This window comes from Salvelinus sp. IW2-2015, unplaced genomic scaffold, assembly GCF_002910315.2.
Source record: "Salvelinus sp. IW2-2015 unplaced genomic scaffold, ASM291031v2 Un_scaffold2135, whole genome shotgun sequence".
Lineage (NCBI taxonomy): Eukaryota > Metazoa > Chordata > Actinopteri > Salmoniformes > Salmonidae > Salvelinus > Salvelinus sp. IW2-2015.
Window position 1 is genome coordinate 141,677 of NW_019943469.1, and position 20,256 is coordinate 161,932.

The window sequence follows — 20,256 nt, forward strand, 5'->3', positions numbered from 1 at the left end:
CTCTCTTCCTGTATTTCTGTTGCATCTTTCTCAACACTTCTATCCCCTTCCTTTCACTGCCTTTTATTTGACCTCTGTAGTATCTACAGTAGCTTCCCTTTTGTGTCTTTCACACCTTCTTCATTTCCATTAAGCCAGTCCAACCAAGCCACAGAGCACCACAGAGCTGTCATCCCTGTGTCTCTAGCCCAGAAAGCATCGTCCTGGGGGCTAGCATCGCTGCCTTGACTAATGGCTGAGATCAGTCACGGCTCATTTTTCCTTCTTCCTTCCTTCCTTCCTTCCTTTCTTCCTTCCCTCGCTCCCTCTATCCATCGCTCCATCGCTTGCTTCAATCGCTTCTTCAGTCTACCACCAAGGATGAGAAATAATAACACAATCAAAGCTAGTGGAGGGATAGAGGGATGGAATGATAGAGGGAGGAGAGGGATGAAGTGAGGGATAGAGGGATGAAGGGATGGATGCAGTGAGGGGTGGAGTGAGGGGTGGAGGGATGCAGTGAGGGGTGGAGTGAGATGTGGAGGGATGGAGTGATGCAGTGAGGGATGGAGTGAGGGGTGGAGGGATGCAGTGAGGGGTGGAGTGAGAGGTGGAGGGATAGAGTGAATGCAGTGAGGGATGGAGTGAGGGGTGGAGGGGTGGAGGAGGGATGCAGTGAGGGGTGGAGGGATGGAGTGAGGGGTGGAGGGATGGAGTGAGGGATGGAGTGAAGTGTGGAGGGGTGGAGGGATAGAGTGAGGGCTGGAGGGATGAAGGGATGGAGTGAGGGCTGAGGGAGGAGAGAGAAAGGTGGATTGAAAAAATGAGAGACAGAGAGAGAGATTATCTACCTCACTTGCTTTGGAAATGTTAACATATGTTTCCCATGCCAATAAAACCCCTTGAATTGAATTGAATTGATAGACAGAGAGATAGACAAAGAGAGAGAGACAGAGAGATATATAGAGAGAGAGAGTTACACAGAGAGATAGACAGAGAGATAGACAGAGAGACAGGAGAGAGAGTTACACAGAGAGAGAGACAGAGAGAGTTACACAGAAAGAGAGACAGAGAGAGCGAGACAGAGAGATCGACAGAGAGAGAGTTACACAGAGAGATAGACAGAGAGACAGAGAGAGAGTTACACAGAGAGATAGACAGAGAGACAGAGAGAGAGTTACACAGAGAGAGAGACAGAGAGACAGAGTTACACAGAGAGATAGACACAGAGTGATAGACAGAGAGAGAGTTACACAGAGAGATAGATAGAGAGAGAGAGAGAGAGTAACAGGGTGTCGTCAGGTAGGGGAAGGAAAGATAGATCTCCTTTCCACCTCGCTCTCTCTCTGTCCCTCTTCCTGTCTTTTTCCTTCTCTCTTCCTCATGTTCTATCTATGCTGGGTTCAGCTTTGTGTTTCAAGCAGTGTTTTCATCCCTAATTAACTTTATTACTGAACTCCCGATCCGACTCGAACCCGGGTCCAATGACTGTCAACCCAACACCTTAGCCCTTACGCCAAGAGATCAGAACCTCTTGACAAGGTCACTAGGTGTTGGGTTAAAGCTGCTACAGTATTGTGTTTGCTCATACGTCTTGCTTTTATATTTATTATCTCTCTCTCTCTCTCTCTCTCTCTCTCTCTCTCTCTCTCTCTCTCTCTCTCTCTCKCTCTCTCTCTCTCTCTCTCTCTCTCTCTCTCTCTCTCTGTCTCTCTCTCTTTCTGCAGGTGTGATCTAAAACACAGAAGGAGCACACATGTCACGTCTACATCTCCACCTCTCCTCCCTGCGTTCCTCCTCTCTCTCCTCTGTCCTTCTCCTAGTCTTCCTCTCCTCCATGCTCCTCCTGTCCCTCCCCAGCCCGGCCTTGGCCGGTTCCACTCCTCTATCAGAGGGGGGTAACGTAAAGGCTAACTGCACGGCTACAGGAGACCCCTGTCAGGAGGGGGTGGTACTGCCCGTCTGGAACCCACAGAACCCCTCTGTAGGAGACAAGGTGACCATAGCTTGAAATCTGTTGTTGTTTTTGTTGTGGTTGTTGGCCAGGGGGTGATTTGGGCCGGGATTCAATCCAATCACTCATTGTAGAGCACTGTGACGGTAACCTCTACATATGTCGACTCAATCGGAAATGACCTTTTAATGTCAAGTACGCTACAACACAATGACCGGATTGAATCCCAGCCTTTGTTTGTATTTTGTCTGTATGCTGTGTTATTGTTGTTGTTGTGAAATTAATTGCCTCATTGAGGACATTCACGTTTTCCTATTCCAGTCTAATCTAGTCAGGGGTTGACACTAACGCAGATTGCCCGGGGCAGATGAACTGAACAGTCGGACAGGTGGAATCCGCTTTGTTGCTGCCCGTACGGGCAGGTGAACCTTTGTCCCTAAAACACGTGTTAATTCACATTGACTCTAGTGGTCAATTTGTTTATGTACATTAGCGACTCACAACAAGAAAAGAAACCAAGCCAAGTGATCACACAGTTCTCCTCCTTAAATTCTCTTTTCCCTCTGTTTTGTGTCTCGCTCACTCAATTCCCACCAAACGCTCCCTCTATACACACGCGTGCTGCGTACACAGAGATGACTGCCCATTAAAATGTATCTAACTGATGGGATACACTAACAAACCGGGAGAAAAGCTACCTTTCTTGACAAATCAAGACAGCTTCATCACAAATTCTAAATGGACCAGCTGTTTGAAGTATGGAAGTAAGGTTTGGAAGTCTCTTTGTTATTGGCTGAAACTTGAAACTCCCGCCCACGTCAACCTGCCAATTAGAAGGTCCTGTGTAGATTGTATTTTCAACCCGTAACTATCAGGAAATAACACGGATACAATATGATACAAAACACAATTTTGACTGCACTGGCCCTTTAACTGTATGTCTCAACTCATAATATTAAAGATGCACTATGCAGAAATCGCTCCACCATTTCCTGGTTGGAATTTTTTTAATAGTTCGCCTAATTTCAGTTTATGTGACAAAACAAGCAGGTATATTGTAGAGGAATCATTGTACCATCTAAACTGCTGTGAAATATATTTTCCATAATCAAAAATATTTAATTATCAGCTGTTTGAACAAAACCGAAAGTAAAAGACGCAAAAACAAAATTTAAGAACGGGGAAGCATAGAAATAGCGCATATAGAGCAGATCTACCACTTCTTAGAGTTGCTTTCTATGACAATAACAGATCTATAACTCTTATTTCTATGTGAATTTGATCGGGTTGCCAAACAATTACATATTGAGGCTCTAAATAAATGACACCCTTTTAAAACGGGAGTAAACGGTGAACAGTGATATTGATGAGAAAGACGCACCTGTTTCGGTAGCCGAGTCTCAAATGGCGCTAAACAGATCTTCATTTAGCAAATCACTTCACAACTCCAGTAAACCATAAGTGTTTTTCAGTTTAGACAGAAAAGAGGTCTAAACATTTGATTTAGTTGTCCAGTGTGCTAACTGGCTCTAATGTGCTAGATAGCCAGTGTGTTTACAGTTTCAGAAATGTATAATGAGAAAAAAGGCTTGTGGAAAAAGCAACTCCCTCGCGAGCCTCTCATCATTAAAGGGATAGTTGACAAAAAATGCAATGTTATCTTTTTTCACTTTTTTCATTAGGCTACTGTAGGAGGTTAGGAGTGTGTACAAATAATCCACATACTTTTTAAATGAACCGTTCTGTCTAAGTAAAGGAACTTCCTTACCAAATTAGCATGCAAGTTGTGTAAACAAAGGATTAGAATGTTTTCATACAGTAAGTGTTATGAAGGTACTTTCAATGTGAACCATTTGTGAGTGTAACAGACCATTTTATTTTTTGGGCAAGTGACTGTGACCTTTAGACAAGTGCATATGACCTTTGACAAGTGAGTATGACCTTTAGACAAGGTGACTAGTGACCTTTAGACAAGTGACTGTGACCTTTGGGCAAAGTGACTGACCTTTGGGCAGTGGACTATGACCTTTAGGCAAGTGAGTATGACCTTTAGACAAGTGAGTATGACCTTAGACAAGGGACTGTGACCTTTAGACAAGTGACTGTGACCTTTGGGCAAGTGACTGACCTTTGGGCAAGTGACTATGACCTTTGGGCAAGTGAGTATGACCTTTAGACAAGTGACTGTGACCTTTTGCAAGTGACTGTGACCTTTGGGCAAGTGACTGTGACCTTTGGGCAAGTGACTGACCTTTGGGCAAGTGACTATGACCTTTAGGCAAGTGAGTATGCACTTAGACAAGTGAGTATGACCTTTAGACAAGTGACTGTGACCTTTAGACAAGTGACTGTGACCTTGGGCAAGTGACTGTGACCTTTGGGCAAGTGACTATGACTGACTTGTGGCAAGTGAGGAGATGACCTTTAGACAAGTGACTGTGATCTTGCATGAGTACTCTTGGGCAAGTGACTGTGACCTTTGGGCAAGTGACTGTGACCTTTGGGCAAGTGACTGTGACCTTTGGGCAAGTGACTGTGACCTTGGGCAAGTGACTATGACCTTTGGGCAAGTGACTGTGACCTTTAGACAAGTGACTGTGACCTTTGGGCAAGTGACTGTGACCTTTGGGCAAGTGACTATGACCTTTGGGCAAGTGACTGTGACCTTTGGGCAAGTGACTGTGACCTTTGGGCAAGTGACTGTGACCTTTGGGCAAGTGAGTATGACCTTTGGGCAAGTGAAACATGACCTGTTTGAGAGCTCAATGTCAACCCTCTTAATCTAATCCAGTAGCGCGGGCCATTGTCTACTTTGTAGCGATGATCTATATGTTCCTGGGGATGTCATCATAGCTGATAGATTCATGTCTTCTATAGAGGTGAGAATTATATTTTCATTCTGCTTTGAGAACACACACACCTGCACATTTTTACATTTGAGTCATTTAGCAAATGTTCTTATCCAGAGTGATTTACGCTAGTGAGAGCAGACATTCTCGTTCTGATCCCCTTTTGAATCGAACCCACAACCCTGGCGTTGCAAGTGCCGTGCTCTACTAACTGAGCCACACCTCACACATAGAGCAACTACCCAATCAACTGTATTCTACTCTACTGTATTTTACTCTACTGTATCTACTCTACTGTATTCTATTCTATACACTCTACTGTATTCTACTCTACTGTATTCTACTCTACTGTATTCTATTCTATTACACTTTACTGTTTCTACTCTACTGTATTCTATTCTATTACACTCTACTGTATTTTACTCTACTGTATTATATTCTATTACACTCTATTGTTTTATATTCTATTACATTCTACTTTATTCTTATCTATTCTATTCTACTCTACGTATTCTACTCTACTGTATTCTATTCTATTACACTCTACCGTATTATAATCTACTCTACTCTACTGTATTGTATTATACTCTACTGTAGTATACTCTTCCTCTACTGTATCTCATTCTACTCTACTGTATTCTACTCTACTCTACTGTATTCTATCTACTCACTCTACTGTATTCTACTCTACTGTATTCTACTCAACTGTATTCTACTCTACTCTACTGTATTCTATTCTACTCTACTGTATTCTACTCTACTCTACTGTATTCTACTCTACTGTATTCTACTCTACTGTATTCTACTCACTGTATTCTACTCTCCTCTACTGATTCATTATACTCCACTTTATTCTACTCTACCTACTGTATTCTATTCTACTCTACTCTACTGTATTCTACTCTGCTGTATTCACTCTATCTACCATATTCTACTCTTTCTGCTGTATTCTACTCTACTCTACTGTATTCTACTCTGCTGTATTCTACTCTACTCTACCGTATTCTACTCTGTTCTGTTGATTTCTACTCACTCTACTGTTTTCTACTCTGCTGTATTCTACTCTACTCTACCGTATTCTACTCTGTTCTGTTGTATTCTACTCTACTCTACTGTATTCTACTCTGCTGTATTCTACTCTACTCTACGTATTCTACTCTGTTCTGTTGTATTCTCCTCTCCTCCAGGTGATAACCTCTCAGGAGAAGGAGATCACCATAAAGAAGTGGAACGGGGAGACGACCCACAGCGACAGTGAGGACTGGAATGAGACCGTGTCTAACCTCACTCTCATGGCTCTGGGGTCGTCCGCTCCTGAGATACTGCTCTCTGTTATAGAGGTACACATTCTACTCCTGAGATACTGCTCTCTGTTATAGAGGTACACATTCTACTCCTGAATACTGCTCTCTGTTATAGAGGTACACATTCTACTCCTGAATACTGCTCTCTGTTATAGAGGTCACACTTCTACTCCTGAGATACTGCTCTCTGTTATAGAGGTACACATTCTACTCCTGAGATTACTGCTCTCTTATAGAGGTACACTTCTACTCCTGGATACTGCTCTCTGTTATAGAGGTACACATTCTACTCCTGAGATACTGCTCTCTGTTATAGAGGTACACATTCTACTCCTGAGATACTGCTCTCTGTTATAGAGGTACACATTCTACTCCTGAGATACTGCTCTCTGTTATAGAGGTACACATTCTACTCCTGAGATACTGCTCTCTGTTATAGAGGTACACATTCTACTCCTGAGATACTGCCTTTTATAGAGTACACATTCTTGAGGAAGTTCTCAAACCTCAAGTTGAAACTGTTGTTTGTACTTGGTAATATGTGGAACATTTGATCAGAAGAGACAACAGCACAACAACGTTTGTATCTAATCACAGGTTTGTAACGGTCTTATATTTTCTTATTTCCACCAGGTGTGTGGCCACGGCTTCCACGCCGGTTCTCTGGGTCCCTCCACCATCGTGGGCAGTGCTGCTTTTAACATGTTCATCATCATCGCCCTGTGTGTCTACGTGGTTCCTGACGGCGAGACCAGGAAGATAAACACCTGCGTGTGTTCTTCGTGACCCGCCGCTGGAGTGTGTTTGCTTATATCTGGCTGTATCTTATCCTGTGTGTGTTTCTCTCCTGGAGAGGTGGAAGTCTGGGAGGCCGTCTACCCTTCTTTCTTCCCCCTGTGAGTACTAACACACACACACACATGAAAGGCAACCCAAAAACCACACACACACACCACACAGGAAACGCACACACACACACACACACACACACACCACACACACACACACACACACACCACACACACACACACACAGCACACACACACACACACAAACGCACACACCACACACACACACACGCACACAACACACACACACACACACACACACACACACACACACACACACACACACACACACACACACACACACACACAACACACACACACACACAACACACACACACACACACACAGACACACACACACAGACCACACACACGACACACACACACACACACACTCACCACCCTCCCCTCTTTTCCTCTCCCGCTCCTCCCAGGCTGGCGTGAGTCCAGCTGGGAATGCGGGCGATCGACGATTGCTCTTCTACAAGTACGTCCGCAAGCGTTACCGTGCCGACAAGCACAGAGGCATCATCGTTGAAACGGAGGGAGGGATGGATGGAGGAGGAGGAGGAGGAGGAGGAGGAGGAGGAGGAGGGATGTTGGGGCCGGGTGGGTTCACTAAGATGGACATGATGGAGCTGGACGGACAGGTGGTGGAGGGATGGAGGGATGGAGGGATGCTAGAGGACGGAGAAGGGAGGAGGAATCTGGAGGACGTGGCCAGGAGAGATATGGCGAGGACGCTGAAGGAGCTGAAAGCCAGACACCCTGATAGAGACACAGAGCAGCTTATAGAGATGGCCAACTACCAGGTACACAGCTTATAAAGGCTTCGTAGAGCATTCATAAGCACTTCATAAGCACTGCCACGATGCTACACAAGTCACGTATAAGAATACGGTACTGCTGTCATCTTCATATGTAAAGACATTATAATGTAGCGTTCATAAAGTGTTCATAGGCATGACATAGAGAGTCATAGTGTAACAGCTGGCGTAATCTCACCTGTCAGGTGTTGGTCCAGCAACAGAAGAGCCGAGCGTTCTACCGTATCCAGGCAACCAGGATGATGATCGGAGCAGGCAACATCCTGAAGAAGCATGCTGCTGACCAGGCTAGGAAGGTACAGACCGCGCCTTTTCCCAAACCAATGTTTCACAAAACTTTTTTCTCAGATTTGTTTTGTTCTGATCATATCTGAATGGTGGCTAGAATTTTGAACTAAAACCCCAAATACTAATGAAATAATTTATCAATGGAATAATCAAAGGCAGCAACATGTCACTCATCGATCAAACTCTCTACATCACTTCTGCTCCAGGTGGTGAGCAGCCAGGAGCCCCAGCTGCAGGAAGACGACCCCCACACGACCCGGATGGAGTTTCAACCCTCCCACTACCAGTGCTTCGAGAACTGTGGCTCACTCAAACTGACCGTGGCCCGACATGGCGGAGACCCTGGAGCTTCTGTTAAGGTAAGGGGAGGAGGGGGAGGAGAAGAGGGGGAGGAGGAGAGTAGGGGGGAGGAGGAGAGGAGGAGAGGATGCTTTATGACATCTCTTTTCTTTCTATTTCTCCCCTTCTCTCCCCCTCCCTCTCTTCCTCCCTCCTTCCCTCCCCCTACTTCTCTCTCTCCCCCTCCCTCTCTTCCTCCCTCCTTCCCTCCCCCTGACTTCTGCTCTTTCCCCCTCCCTCTCTGCTTTCCTCCCGCTTTCTCTCTCTCTCCTCTACCTCCCTACTCCCTCCTATTTCTCTCTCCCCTCCCTCTTCTCCTCTTACCTCCCCGCCTCCTCTCCTCCTCCTCTGTACCTGCTCTCCTCCTCCCACTACTCTTCTCCCGCCTACCCATCTTCCTTCCCTCCCCCATCTTATTCTCTTCCCCCTTATCCCTTTCCTCCCTCATCATCTATCTCCATCCTACTCTCGTCCCACTCCCTATCCTCTTCCTCCTCCAATCGCCCCCTCCCTATCCTCTTCTCGCCCTTACATCTCTCCCCTCCGCATCCTCCATTCTCTTCCCTCTCCTCTCTCCCCTTACCTCCTCCCTTTCTTCTTTCTCCCCTCTCTCTCTTCCCTTACTCCCTCCCCCTTCCATTTCCCCTCTCCGCTTCCCCCTCCTCCTCTTCCCCCTTCTCCCTCCCTTATTCTCGAGGCCAACTATTTCACTTCCCTCCTTCCTTTTCCCCCTCCTTCCTCTCCCTCCTCCCTTCTCTCCCTCCTTCCCCTTCTCCTCCAGGTAGGACTACCGTTACAGAAATGGTAACAGTGCCAACGCCGGTTCGACTATGAATTTGCTGGAGGGCCTCCTCTTCAACCAGGGCGAAGACCTGAAAGAGATAACCCGTGGGCTCACATGAGACGAGAACATCTTCGAAGAGTTGAATCTTCTACGGTCCACTCAGTAACCTTGGTGCGTTGGCTAACGCGCGTGTAGAGACACAAACTTCTAAGAAACTCCCCCAAGGCGTGCTCCGTGAGCGGGCCACACGTGCGGACTCGTGACCAGTATACGACGACGGATCACTGCGGGGATATTTTTCGTTTGAGATCGCACGCCCTGCGGAGGATGGAAGCGAGAGCGTTGTGGGGATTTGAGAGGTCTCAGGTCAGAGGACGTCGGGGGCTCGGGGGTGGTGGTGGTGCCGTACAGGGGACACGTAGACGGACGCGAGCGGCAAGGTGGAGAGGATTTGCAAGCGGTGTTCTGGGGTCATACTGGAGTTATCCAGACACGACCGAGACACCTAGTGTGGGATGACTGTTCCTCCACGATCCGCCTGACTTTCCTTTTCAAGTCTCCATTCTATCGCTGTGAACCAGCGTAAGAGTGATGACTTGACAGCGCTGAATGATGTCATGTTTTTGAAACCAGTCAGTAATGTCGTGTGTACGATGCATTCCCAGCTGATCCCATCGCTAATCAGACGAGACAGTGAGGCGAGGGTATGGGAACCTAAGGTGGGTGTGTCTTGGAGTGGCTAGTCATGTTGGCTGAAGTCAAAACGTCAGTTTTATAGAATATCGCTCATAATAAGGCCTTACAAAATAAAAGGGTTTGCTCAGTGTGTGTTGTGTGTGTTGTGATGTGGTGTGTGTGTGTCGTGTGTGTGTGTGTGTGTGTGGTGTGGCTGTGTGTGTGCTGTCTGTGTGTGTGATGTGATGTGTCACCAAGTCTGTGTGTGTGTGTGTGTAATGTATCGTGTGTGGTGAAAAGATTGTGTGTTCCCTTCAATGAGTGTTGATTAGATAGCCAAATAGGATTGATTGCATATTGAGTGAGGATGAATTAGGAAGCCCAGCAAATGTAGGATATCGAGGTGAAAGCGAGAGAAGAGTGACACAAGGTAGGGACGAAGGCCTAAAGGCTTGTAGATACTGTTGTATTTTGCTGGGAAGGGTGGAAGAAGGGAGGAGAGGGAAGGAAGGAAGAAGGAAGGAAGGAAGGAGGGAGGGAGAGGGTGAGGAGGGAAGAATGAGGAGGCAAGCAAGAGGGAGGGGATCCAGAGGGAAGGGAGGGAGGAGGGAAGGATAGGAAGGAACGGTAGGACAATCTGAAGGAAAGGAAGTAAGGACTAGCGAGGGTTATAAGAGGAAGGGAAGGAAGGAAGGCAAGGATAATTTATCTAGTGTATTGCCTGGGATTAGTGAGGTAGAATTCAGAACGTTGTTGCCTCTATTTACTTTATGTTAAAGGGGGAGTGTTCAGGACGCAGCGATTGCATGAGGCCCACTTTTTGATGATTGTTCGAAGGCAAATATAGCTAACTAGGCTTCTCGACCTGCTTTCAATGGTGCGTTATTTACTCCCTTGACCTCCCCTTTCTTCATTCCTGCGTTCCTCACATTAGCTCCCTTTTTCAGAATCCTTCCTTCTGATCTTTACTACCCTGCTTTGTCTTCCCCTCCTTCACTATCTTCCAGACCCCTCCTCACCCTCCTGGATTTCTTAAGCTGTACAGTATTGCTTATACATTCCCTCACCTCCACCCCTACTCCCCTCTTGCCTTCCCCTCCTTTCCTCCTCCTCCCCCTTCTGAGTATCCCTCCTCTCTCTGGCCTCTCGTTGTCTTTTCTTTCTTTCTTCTTCTTTCAGTTTTTTCTTCTTCTCTCGGTCTCTCTGTTTCTCGCCTGTCAGGGTTTGGTCCAAGGTGCTTCTGATCTGAGATGAGGGTTAGACTGTAGGAGGAGGGAAGGTTGATGTGGGAAGTGTGGGTTCAAAGTACGGTTTGGGATGGTGTGGTGTGGCTGGAGGGTGGGTTAGAGCTGAGATTTCCACAACTACCTGTTCTCCTCAGAGTACTGGGCCAGTGGATTCTACAGAGGAATGGCAGTAGGGCAGAAATTATGACTCTGAGAGAGAGAGCGAGCGAGCAAGAGAGAGGAGAGAGAGAGCGAGGGCGGCAAGAGGAAGGAAGAGATAGATGTAGATGTAGCGAGATTAGAGGAATGAGACAAGGATATAGAGACAAGGTAGGGAGGAGAAGAGAGAGTAGAAGGAAGGGGAAGGGAAGTGAGGTGTAAAGATGTCATGCAAGTGAGGGAGCCCTCTAGAACCCCTGATCGCGAGAGTGAGGAGAGATACACCGGGAAGGAGAGAGAGAGCGGGGAGGAAGAGGGGAGGAGAGAGAAGGAGGAGAGAGAGGAAGGAGCGAGGAGGAGTAGAACGAGACGCGCGAGAGAGGAGCGGGATGCGAGGAGGAGAGTGAGTTGAGAGGGGAGCCGAGAGAGGCACCAGAGAACAGGGTTGCGAGTGAGGCATCACGCAGAATTAGAGGTTATGAGCAGGAAGAGAGAGGTAGTCAAGAGAAGACGAGAGTTGAGAAGCTAGAGGCGAGGAGAGGAAGGATGAGGGAGAGATGAGAGTCAGGCAGTCATCGAGGACGAGACTCTCATAGAGGGCAGGGAGATGACTGTCGAGATGAGACTGAGGAGGAAGAGAGGAGGAGGAGACATAGGTAGCAGATGCAGAGCTGGAGGAGGAGAGAGGAGGAGACGCATCGTCTCACGGAGGAGAGATTTTGGGTTTGAGTAAAGGAAGAGAGAGAGATCGAGGGGGGACGAGGGTCATTGTAAGACGCGAGACCGCAGAGGAAGAGGCGCATGTACTGTAGAGAGAGGAAGGAGGATGAGGAGAGGAGGGGAGATCGGACAGGTGAAGAAGAGCGGAGGGAGAGACAGATGTCGCGTGAGATACGGAGCGCCGGTGGGAGAGAGAGGAGATGAGAAGAGGCGCGCTAGAGAAGGAGTGAGTGAGAGGAGGCTGAGCAGAGAGAGAGGCGGAGAACGGACCGGATCGCCAATGAAGGAACAGAGGGAGGAGAAGAGGAGGTAGAGAGAGATGTGGGAGGGAGTGAGAGGGAGGATGAGGAGGAGAGGAGGAGGGAGGAGAGGAGAGGATGATGAGATGAGAGAGAGAAGTAGGCGGGGACGAGTAGGAGCTTGAGAGAGAGAGAGAGGAGAGACAAGGGAGGAGGGAGAAGGGTGTGGGGTGAAAGGGAATCATGAGGTAAGTTCGAACGTCGGAAGGATTGTGTGGAGAGTGTGTGTGGGTTGTGTTGTGGTACAGTGCATGTGTAATTCACACAAATTTTCAAGGGCGATTTGATTTTCACCTCTCAAGTTAAAGAGGCCGCTCAAAGTAGCGCACACACATTCCCCCGCTCACACATGTACAGCACATCCACCGCCAACAGCCAAGGAGTTTACATGTGGAAAAGACGATGAACGTGGGAAGTGTGTGTGATAGTTGTTGACGTGTGTGTGTGTGTGTGTGTGTGTGTGTGTGTGTGTTGTGTGTGTGTGTGTGTGTGTGTGTGTGTGTGTGTGTGTGTGTGTGTGTGTGTGGGTGTGTGTGTGTGTGTGTGTGTGTGTGTGTGTTTGTGTGTTTGTGTGTGTGTGGGTTGGTGGGTGAGTGTCGTCTGGAAATAGGAAACAGGAACTCTGCCGGCCAGGCTATTTCATTACAAGATCTGTGGGTACACCCAAGTCATCATATCACACACAAGGCAACAACCCCACGCACGACACACACAACTACACACTAACACACACACACACACCAAACACCACACACATCACACACACACACACACACACACACACACACACAACCACAACACCACACAACACACACCACACACACTCTCTCTCATTTAAAATCCTATTTTCCCCTAACCCCTAACCTTAACCCAAAAACCTAACCCTCTTAAACCTAATCTTAACCCTAAACCTAACCCTAGCTCCTAAGCCTAACCCTAAACCTAACCCTAATCCTAACCCTAACCCTAATTCTAACCTTAACCCTAATCTCCCTAGAAATATCATTGACCCTGTGGGGAGTAACAACATGTCCCCAGTTGGTCACATTTTGTTTGTTTACTATTCTTGTGGGGACTTCTGGTTTTTAAATTCTTAAATACGTTTTTCCCTTTCCGTCTTTCTTTCTTTCTTTCTTTCTTTCTTTCTTGTCTTTCTTTCTTTCTTTCTTTCTTTCTTTCTTTCTCTATATCACTCACTGTCATTCCCTCTTTATTTCTCTCTCTCTGTCTCTCTCTCTCTCTCTGTCTCTCTGTCTGACAGAATATACAAAAATAACTTATCCCAGTACTGTTCACGAGTCTCTGATCTAGAGTCCAAGTTAAGTCTCAAGTCAATTGATTTTGAGTCTAAGTCGCAAGTCATTTTCTTTGTGACTTAAGTCTCAGACTCGAGTTTCCATCTCTGGTGATGTCACACCCAGTAGATATGGGAGTTTAAGTTTTATAATTCTTTGTGAATCTGAGGGAAATGTCTCTAATGCATTATCTCTCTGCATTTGGTGTTTTACGTTGTACACAGAGGATATTTTTGCAGAATTCTGCATGCAGGCCTCCTGAGTGGCGCAGTGGTCTGAGGCAGTGCATCGCAGTGCTAGCTGTGCCACTAGATATTCTGGGTTCGAGTCCAGGCTCTGTTGCAGCTGGCCGCGACCGGGAGGCGACACACACACACACACACCGAGGTGGCGCACAATTAGCCCAGCGTCGTCCGGGTTAGGGAGGGTTTGACTGGCAGGGATGTCCTCGTCCCATCGCACACTAGCGACTCCTGTGGCGGGCCGGGCGCAGTGCACGCTGACCAGGTCGCCAGGTGTACGGTGTTTCCTCTGACACATTGGTGCGGCTGGCTTCCGGGTTAAGTGGGCATGTGTCAAGAAGCCGTGCGGCTTGGCTGGGTTGTGTTTCGGGGGACACACGGCTCTCGACCTTCGCCTCTCCCGAGTCCGTACGGGAGTTGCAGCGATGAGACAAGACTGTAACTATCAATTGGATACCACAAAATTGGGGAGAAAAAAGGGGGAAAATAATAAAAAATAATTCTGTATGAAGAGTCTCAGTTTGGTGTTTGTCCCATTTTGTGAATTCTTGGTTGGTGAGCGGACCCCAGTACTCAAAACCATGAAGGGCAATGTGTTCTATAACTGAATCAAGTATTTTTAGCCAGATCCTAATTGGGATGTCGAATTGTATGTTCCTTTTGATGGCATAGAAGGCCCTTCTTGCCTTGTCTCTCAGATCGTTCACAGCTTTGTGGAAGTTACCTGTGGCGCTGATGTTTAGGCCGAGGTATGTATAGTTTCTTGTGTGCTCTAGGGCAATGGTGTCTAGATGGAATTTGTATTTGTGATCCTGGCGACTGGACCTTTTTTGGAACACCATGATTTTTGTCTTACTGAGATTTACTGTCAGGGCCCAGGTCTGACAGAATCTGTGCAGAAGATCTAGGTGCTGCTGTAGGCCCTCTTTGGGCCTACAGCAGCAGATCATCAGTAAACAGTAGACATTTGACTTCAGCTTCTAGTAGGGTGAGGCCGGGTGCTGCAGACTGCTCTATTGCCCTCGCCAATTCGTTTATATAAGTTGAAGAGGGTGGGGCTTAAGCTGCATCCCTGTCTCACCCCACGACCCTGTCTCACCCCACGGCCCTGTCTCACCCCACGGCCCTGTCTCACCCCACGGCCCTGTGGAAAGAAATGTGTGTTTTTTGCTCATTTTAACCGCACGCCAGTTGTTTGTGTACATGGATTTTATGATGTTGTATGTTTTTCCCGCAAGAATGCCAAGAAAATATATCTCACCAACTTCTAACAAGCATATAGTTCTCAGAACGTTATTTGCTAGCTGGTTCTGGTGTCTAGCAGATGTATAACTGTGAGAGCAAGAGGGAGAAAAAAGACAGCGAGAGAGACCTTTGTTGCATGAATGTTTGACAAGCTGTGTAAAGTTATAAACTTTATGTGGCTGAGTTGCATAAATGTTTAACAAGTTGCGTAAAGTTATAATCTTTTTAAGCGTCCTCCATAGATGAGGACATCAAATAAATTATTCAGTGTTATTCGCCGAGTGTGAGTGTGTTTGTGTTTGACGGAAGGAGAGAGAGAGTGGGTGTGTGTGTGGTTGTGTTGTGGGTTTTTTGTTGTGTGTGTGTGTGTGTGTGTGTGTTGTGTGTTGTGTGGGTGTGGTGGTGGTGTGTTGTGCGGGGGGTCTAGGTATGTGTGTGTGTGTGTGTGTGTGTGTGTGTGTGTGTGTGTGTGTGTGTGTGTGTGGTGTGTGTGTGTGTGTGTGTGTGTGTGTGTGTGTGTGTGTGTGTGTGTGTGTGTAGTGTGTGTGTGGTGTGGTGGTGGGGGGGTGTTATGTGTTGTGTGTGTGTATGTTGGTGTTGTGTGTGTGTTGTTGTGTGTGGGGGGGGTCTAGGTATGTGTTGTGTGTGTGTGTGTGTGTGTGTGTGTGTGTTGGGGGGGGGTCTAGGTATGAAAGCAATGCTTTCTACTATTTTATTTTCAACCTTTCTCCCTCATTACTTCTCTTCTTCTCCTTTAATTCTCCCTCTCTACTCCCTTTCTCTTTATCTCTCTTCCTTTCTCTCTCTCTCTCTTTATCCTCTCTCTCTCTCTCTCTCTCTCTCTCTTTATCTCTCTCTCTCTCTCTCTCTCTCTCTTCCCCCACTCCCTTTCTCCCTTTCTCTCTCTCTCTCTTTCCCCCACTCCCTCTCCTCTCTCTCTCTCTCTCTCTCTCTCTCTCTCTCTCTCTCTCTCTCTCTCTCTCTCTCCTCTCTCTCTCTCTCTCTCTCTCTCTCTCTCTCTCTCCTCTCTCTCTCTCTTAGTCTTTCTCTCTCTCTCTGTCTCTGTCTCTCTTTCCCTGCTATCTCTATCCCCCCCTGTCCCTCCATCCCTTCAGCAGCAGGTCAAGTATCCCTGTCTAAAAAGCATAGGGAAAAGGATACCATTTGGGACACTGAAGCTCAAAGCTTATTCACACTAGACCAGCTGATGTATATAACTACTATTTAATGATGGACAAAAATTTGCCACGCTTTTAGTGTTGTTTTGTTTTGTTTGTGCTTGTGGAACATATTAATCATGTTTTAGCAGTGGTGTCAGAATGTCAGAAATAGTGGAAGACATTTCTTATGTCTGAGACTCTGCCACATGTTTTGGCTTGCTTGGTTTTCTCTCTCCTCCCTCCCTCCCTCCTTCCTCCCTTCCTTCCTTCCTCCCTCCCTCCCTCCCTCCCTCCTCTCTTTTTCATAGCAGTGGTTTTGTCCCGTGTTGTTCTTCAACCCTGCCATTGCTCAGACACCCCCCCCCCCCCCCCCCACACACACACACACACAAGCACGCACACACACACACACATATACACACACACACACACCACAACACACACACAGACTGCTCTATGATCATTCCCCGTGGTCTTATACACAGTCTGTAATTAGTGAACAGGACCTCCAGCCACGGGCTGCTCCCTCCACCGCGTGCCCCAGATTAGAGCCCCGACACCGGGCACAGCATCCCTCTCACCCCCCTGGAGCCAGCCTGGAGGGTGGAGGCCGAGGTCAGTCTGACCACAAGACCTGGGCGTTAGCTGTACCATGTTACTACTTACTATTACACGGCCACACACACACACACACACACACACACACACACACACCACACACCACACACACACACACACACACACACACACACACCACACACACACACCACACACACACACACACCACACACACACACATGAAAAACACTTCTACAGTAATTGAACACCAATTAGTCTGAGCCTCAGCACTACAAATATACCTCAGGTAAGATCACATATTTTGTGAGAACTATGCAAACATTGGAGGCAGGAGAGTTAGAGGAAGAGTTAGGAAGAGGTAGAGAAGAGTTAGAGGAAAGAGGTAGAGGAAGAGGAGAGGTTAGAGGATAGAAGAGAAGAGTTAGAGGAAGATAGAGGAAGAGGACAGGAAGAGAAGAGTGTAGAGGAGGAGAGGAAGAGGTATAGAAAGGTAGAGGTATAGGAAGGAAGAGTTAGAGAAGGTGATGAGGAAGAGGTATAGAGAGTTAAGTAAGGAGAGGTAGAGGTAGAGGAAATATAGGAAGAGTTAGTATAGGACGAGGTAGAGGTAGAGGAAGAGGTATAGGAAGAGGTAGAGGTATAGGAAGAGGAAGAGTTAGAGGAAAATTAGAGGAAATGTATAGGAAGAGGTAGAGGAAGAGGAAGAGTTAGAGGTATAGGAAGAGGAAGAGTTATAGAAGAGGTAGATATAGGAAGAGGTAGAGGTAGAGGAAGAGGTAGAGGAAGAGGTAGAGGAAAGAGTAGAGAAGATTAGAGGTATAGGAAAGGAAGAGTATAGAGAGTAGAGAAGTGGTAGAGAAGAGTTAGAGGAAGAGTTAGAGGAAGAGGTATAGGAAGAGTTAGAGTATAGGAAGAGGTAGAGGTAGAGGAAGAGGTATAGGAAGAGGTAGAGGAAGAGTAGAGGAAGAGTTAGAGGAAGAGGTATAGGAAGAGGTATAGGAAGAGTTAAGTATAGGAAGAGGTAGAGGTATAGGAAGAGGTAGCTAGAGTTAGAGAAGGGATAGAGTATAGGAAGAGGTAGAGGAAGAAGGAAAGGTAGAGGAAGAGGTAAGGTATAGGAAAGGAAGAGGTATAGGAAGTGGTATAGGAAGAGGTAGAGGAAGAGGAAGAGTAGAGGAAGAGGTAGAGGAAGAGGAGAGAAACGTTAAGGAAGAGGTAAGAAGAAGTAGAGGAAGAGGTAGAGGAAGAGGTAGAGGAAGAGGTAGGAAGAGGGATAGGAGAGGTAGAGGAAGAGGTAGAGTATAGAAGAGTGTAAGGAAGAGTATAGAGGAAAAGGTAGGAAGAGTAGAGGTATAGGAAGAGGTAAGAGTGTATAGGAAAGGTAGAGGAAGAGGAAGAGGAAGAGGTAAAGGAAGAGTTATAGGAAGAGTTAGAGGAAGAGGAAGAAGGTAGAGGTATAGGAAGAGTAGAGGTGAGAAGAGGTATAGGAAGATGTATAAGAAGAGGTATAGAAGAGCTATAGGTATAGGTAGGAAGAGGTAATGTTAGTATAGAAGAGGTAGAGAAGAGGATAGTATAGAGAGACGAGTATAGGAGAGGAAGAGGTGTAAGGTATAGAAGAAGGTATAGGAAGAGGTATAGGAAGAGGTATAGGAAGAGTAAAGGAAGTGGAAGAGGTAGAGGAAGAGGTAGAGGTAGAGTTAGAGGAAAGATAGGTAGATGTAGAGGAGAGGTATAGGAGAGGAAGATGAGAGTAATAGAAGAGGTAGAGAAATCGTAGAGAAGAGGTATAGGAAGAGGAAGAGTATAGGAAGAGGTATAGGAAGAGTAGAGGTAGAGAAAGGTATAGAAGAAGGAAGATGTAGAGTATAGAAGAGGTAGGTAGAGGTATAGGAAGAGGAAGAGGTATAGGAAGAGGAAGCAGTAGAGGTATAGGAAGTGAAGAGGTAGAGGAAGAAGGTAGTAGAGTAGAGGAAGATGTAGAGTTAGAGTATAGGAAGAGGAAGAGTAGAGAAAGAGTAGAAGAGAGAGGAAGTAGAGGTAAGAAAGAGGTAGACGTATTAGGAACAGTAGATGTAGTAGAAGAGGTATGAAGAGGTAGAGGAAGGGTAGTGGGATGGAAGGAAGCGGTAGAGGATACAGGAAGTGGAAGAGGTATAGAAGAGGTAGAGGTAATGAGTAAGAGTTATAGGTTAAAGGTGAGGAAGAGCTAGAGGAAGAGGTAGAGAGGGAAAGGAGAGGTGAAGTATAGGAAGAGGTAGAGTATGAAAGAGGTAGAGGTAGAGGAAGAGGTAGGGAAGAGTAGAGGAGAGGTAGAGGAAGTTTAAGAAGATTAGAGTATAGGAAGAGGTAGAGAAGAGGTATAGAATAGGTAGAGGATAGAGTGGAAGAGTCGAGGAAAGAGTATAGGTAAGAGTATAGGAAGAGGTAGAGGTAAGTATAGGACGAGGAGAGGATAGAGGTAGAAAAGAGGAAGAGTCAAGGAAGATGTATAGGAAGGGAAAGAGGAAGAGGTAGAGAAGAGAGGTATAGGAAGAGTAGAGGAAGAGTATAGGTAGAGGTATGTAGGAAGATGTAGAGGAAGAGGTATAGGTAGACGGTATAGCAAAGGAGTGTAGAGGATAGAAGAGGTAGAGTATAGAGCAGAGGGATATGCAGAGATAGAAGTAGAGGAAGTAACGTAGTGGAAGAGGTAGCAGAGGAAGATGTGGATAGAAGGGTAGAGGAGTATAGGTATAGGTAAGAAGGATAGTTGTAGGAAAGGACGTAGAGGAAGAGCAAGAGAAGAGAGTAGAGTATAGGACAGGAGAAGTATAGGTATGGAAGAGGTAAGAGAGGATGAATAGTAGAGTAGAGATAGAGGTTAGGGGCTAGAGGTAGAGGAAGAGTAGATGTATAGGAAAGAGGTAGAGGTAGAGATTAGGAAGTGGCAAGAGGTAGAGAAGAGGTAGAGGTATAGGAAGATTAAGAGGCAAGAGGAGAGGTAGAGGCTATAGAAGAGGTAGATGAAGAGGTAGAGTATAGGGAAAGGTAAGGAAGAGTAGAGAAGTTTAGGGAAGAAGTAGAGAAGGTATCAAGAAGAGTTAGAGCTATTAGGAAGGTAGAGGAAGAGTATAGAAAGAGAAGAGGCTAATAGCGAAGAGTAGCAGAGTAGTCGAAGAGGTAGAGGAAGGGTAAGAAAGAGTAAGAGGTATAGGTATAGGTAAAGGAAATAGGTAGCGTAGACGTATAGGAAGAGAAGCAGAGAGGTAGAGAAGGGTTAGAGAAGAGGTAGAGTTATAGGTTATAGGTAAGGAATAGGAAGAGAAAGAGTAGAGTAGAGGAAGAGGTACGAGAAGATTAAGAAGAGGAGGGAAGAGCTAGAGAAGAGTAGAGAATAGAAAGAGTAGAGGTAGAGTATAGCGAAGAGAGAGGTAGCAGTAGAGGAAGAGTAGGGGTAGAGTATAGAAAGAGTAGAGATAGAGGAAGAAGGTAGTGGAAGACGT

The 20,256-nt window shown here is 46.5% G+C and overlaps 1 protein-coding gene across 1 annotated transcript in view; it reads left to right on the top strand.

The window, feature by feature from the left end:
• Positions 1-4,729: 4,729 nt before the first annotated feature.
• The window catches only part of LOC112073062 (sodium/calcium exchanger 1), a 50,340-nt gene continuing 34,813 nt past the window's right edge, over positions 4,730-20,256 (top strand). Inside the window, 10 exon segments of the mRNA XM_024140426.2 lie at positions 4,730-4,775; positions 4,778-4,812; positions 5,970-6,122; positions 6,720-6,843; positions 6,846-6,925; positions 6,927-6,982; positions 7,379-7,745; positions 7,946-8,056; positions 8,255-8,407; positions 16,678-16,807. Of these exon segments, the coding sequence (XP_023996194.2) occupies positions 4,754-4,775; positions 4,778-4,812; positions 5,970-6,122; positions 6,720-6,843; positions 6,846-6,925; positions 6,927-6,982; positions 7,379-7,745; positions 7,946-8,056; positions 8,255-8,407; positions 16,678-16,807 (1,231 nt within the window). The 5' untranslated portion in view covers positions 4,730-4,753.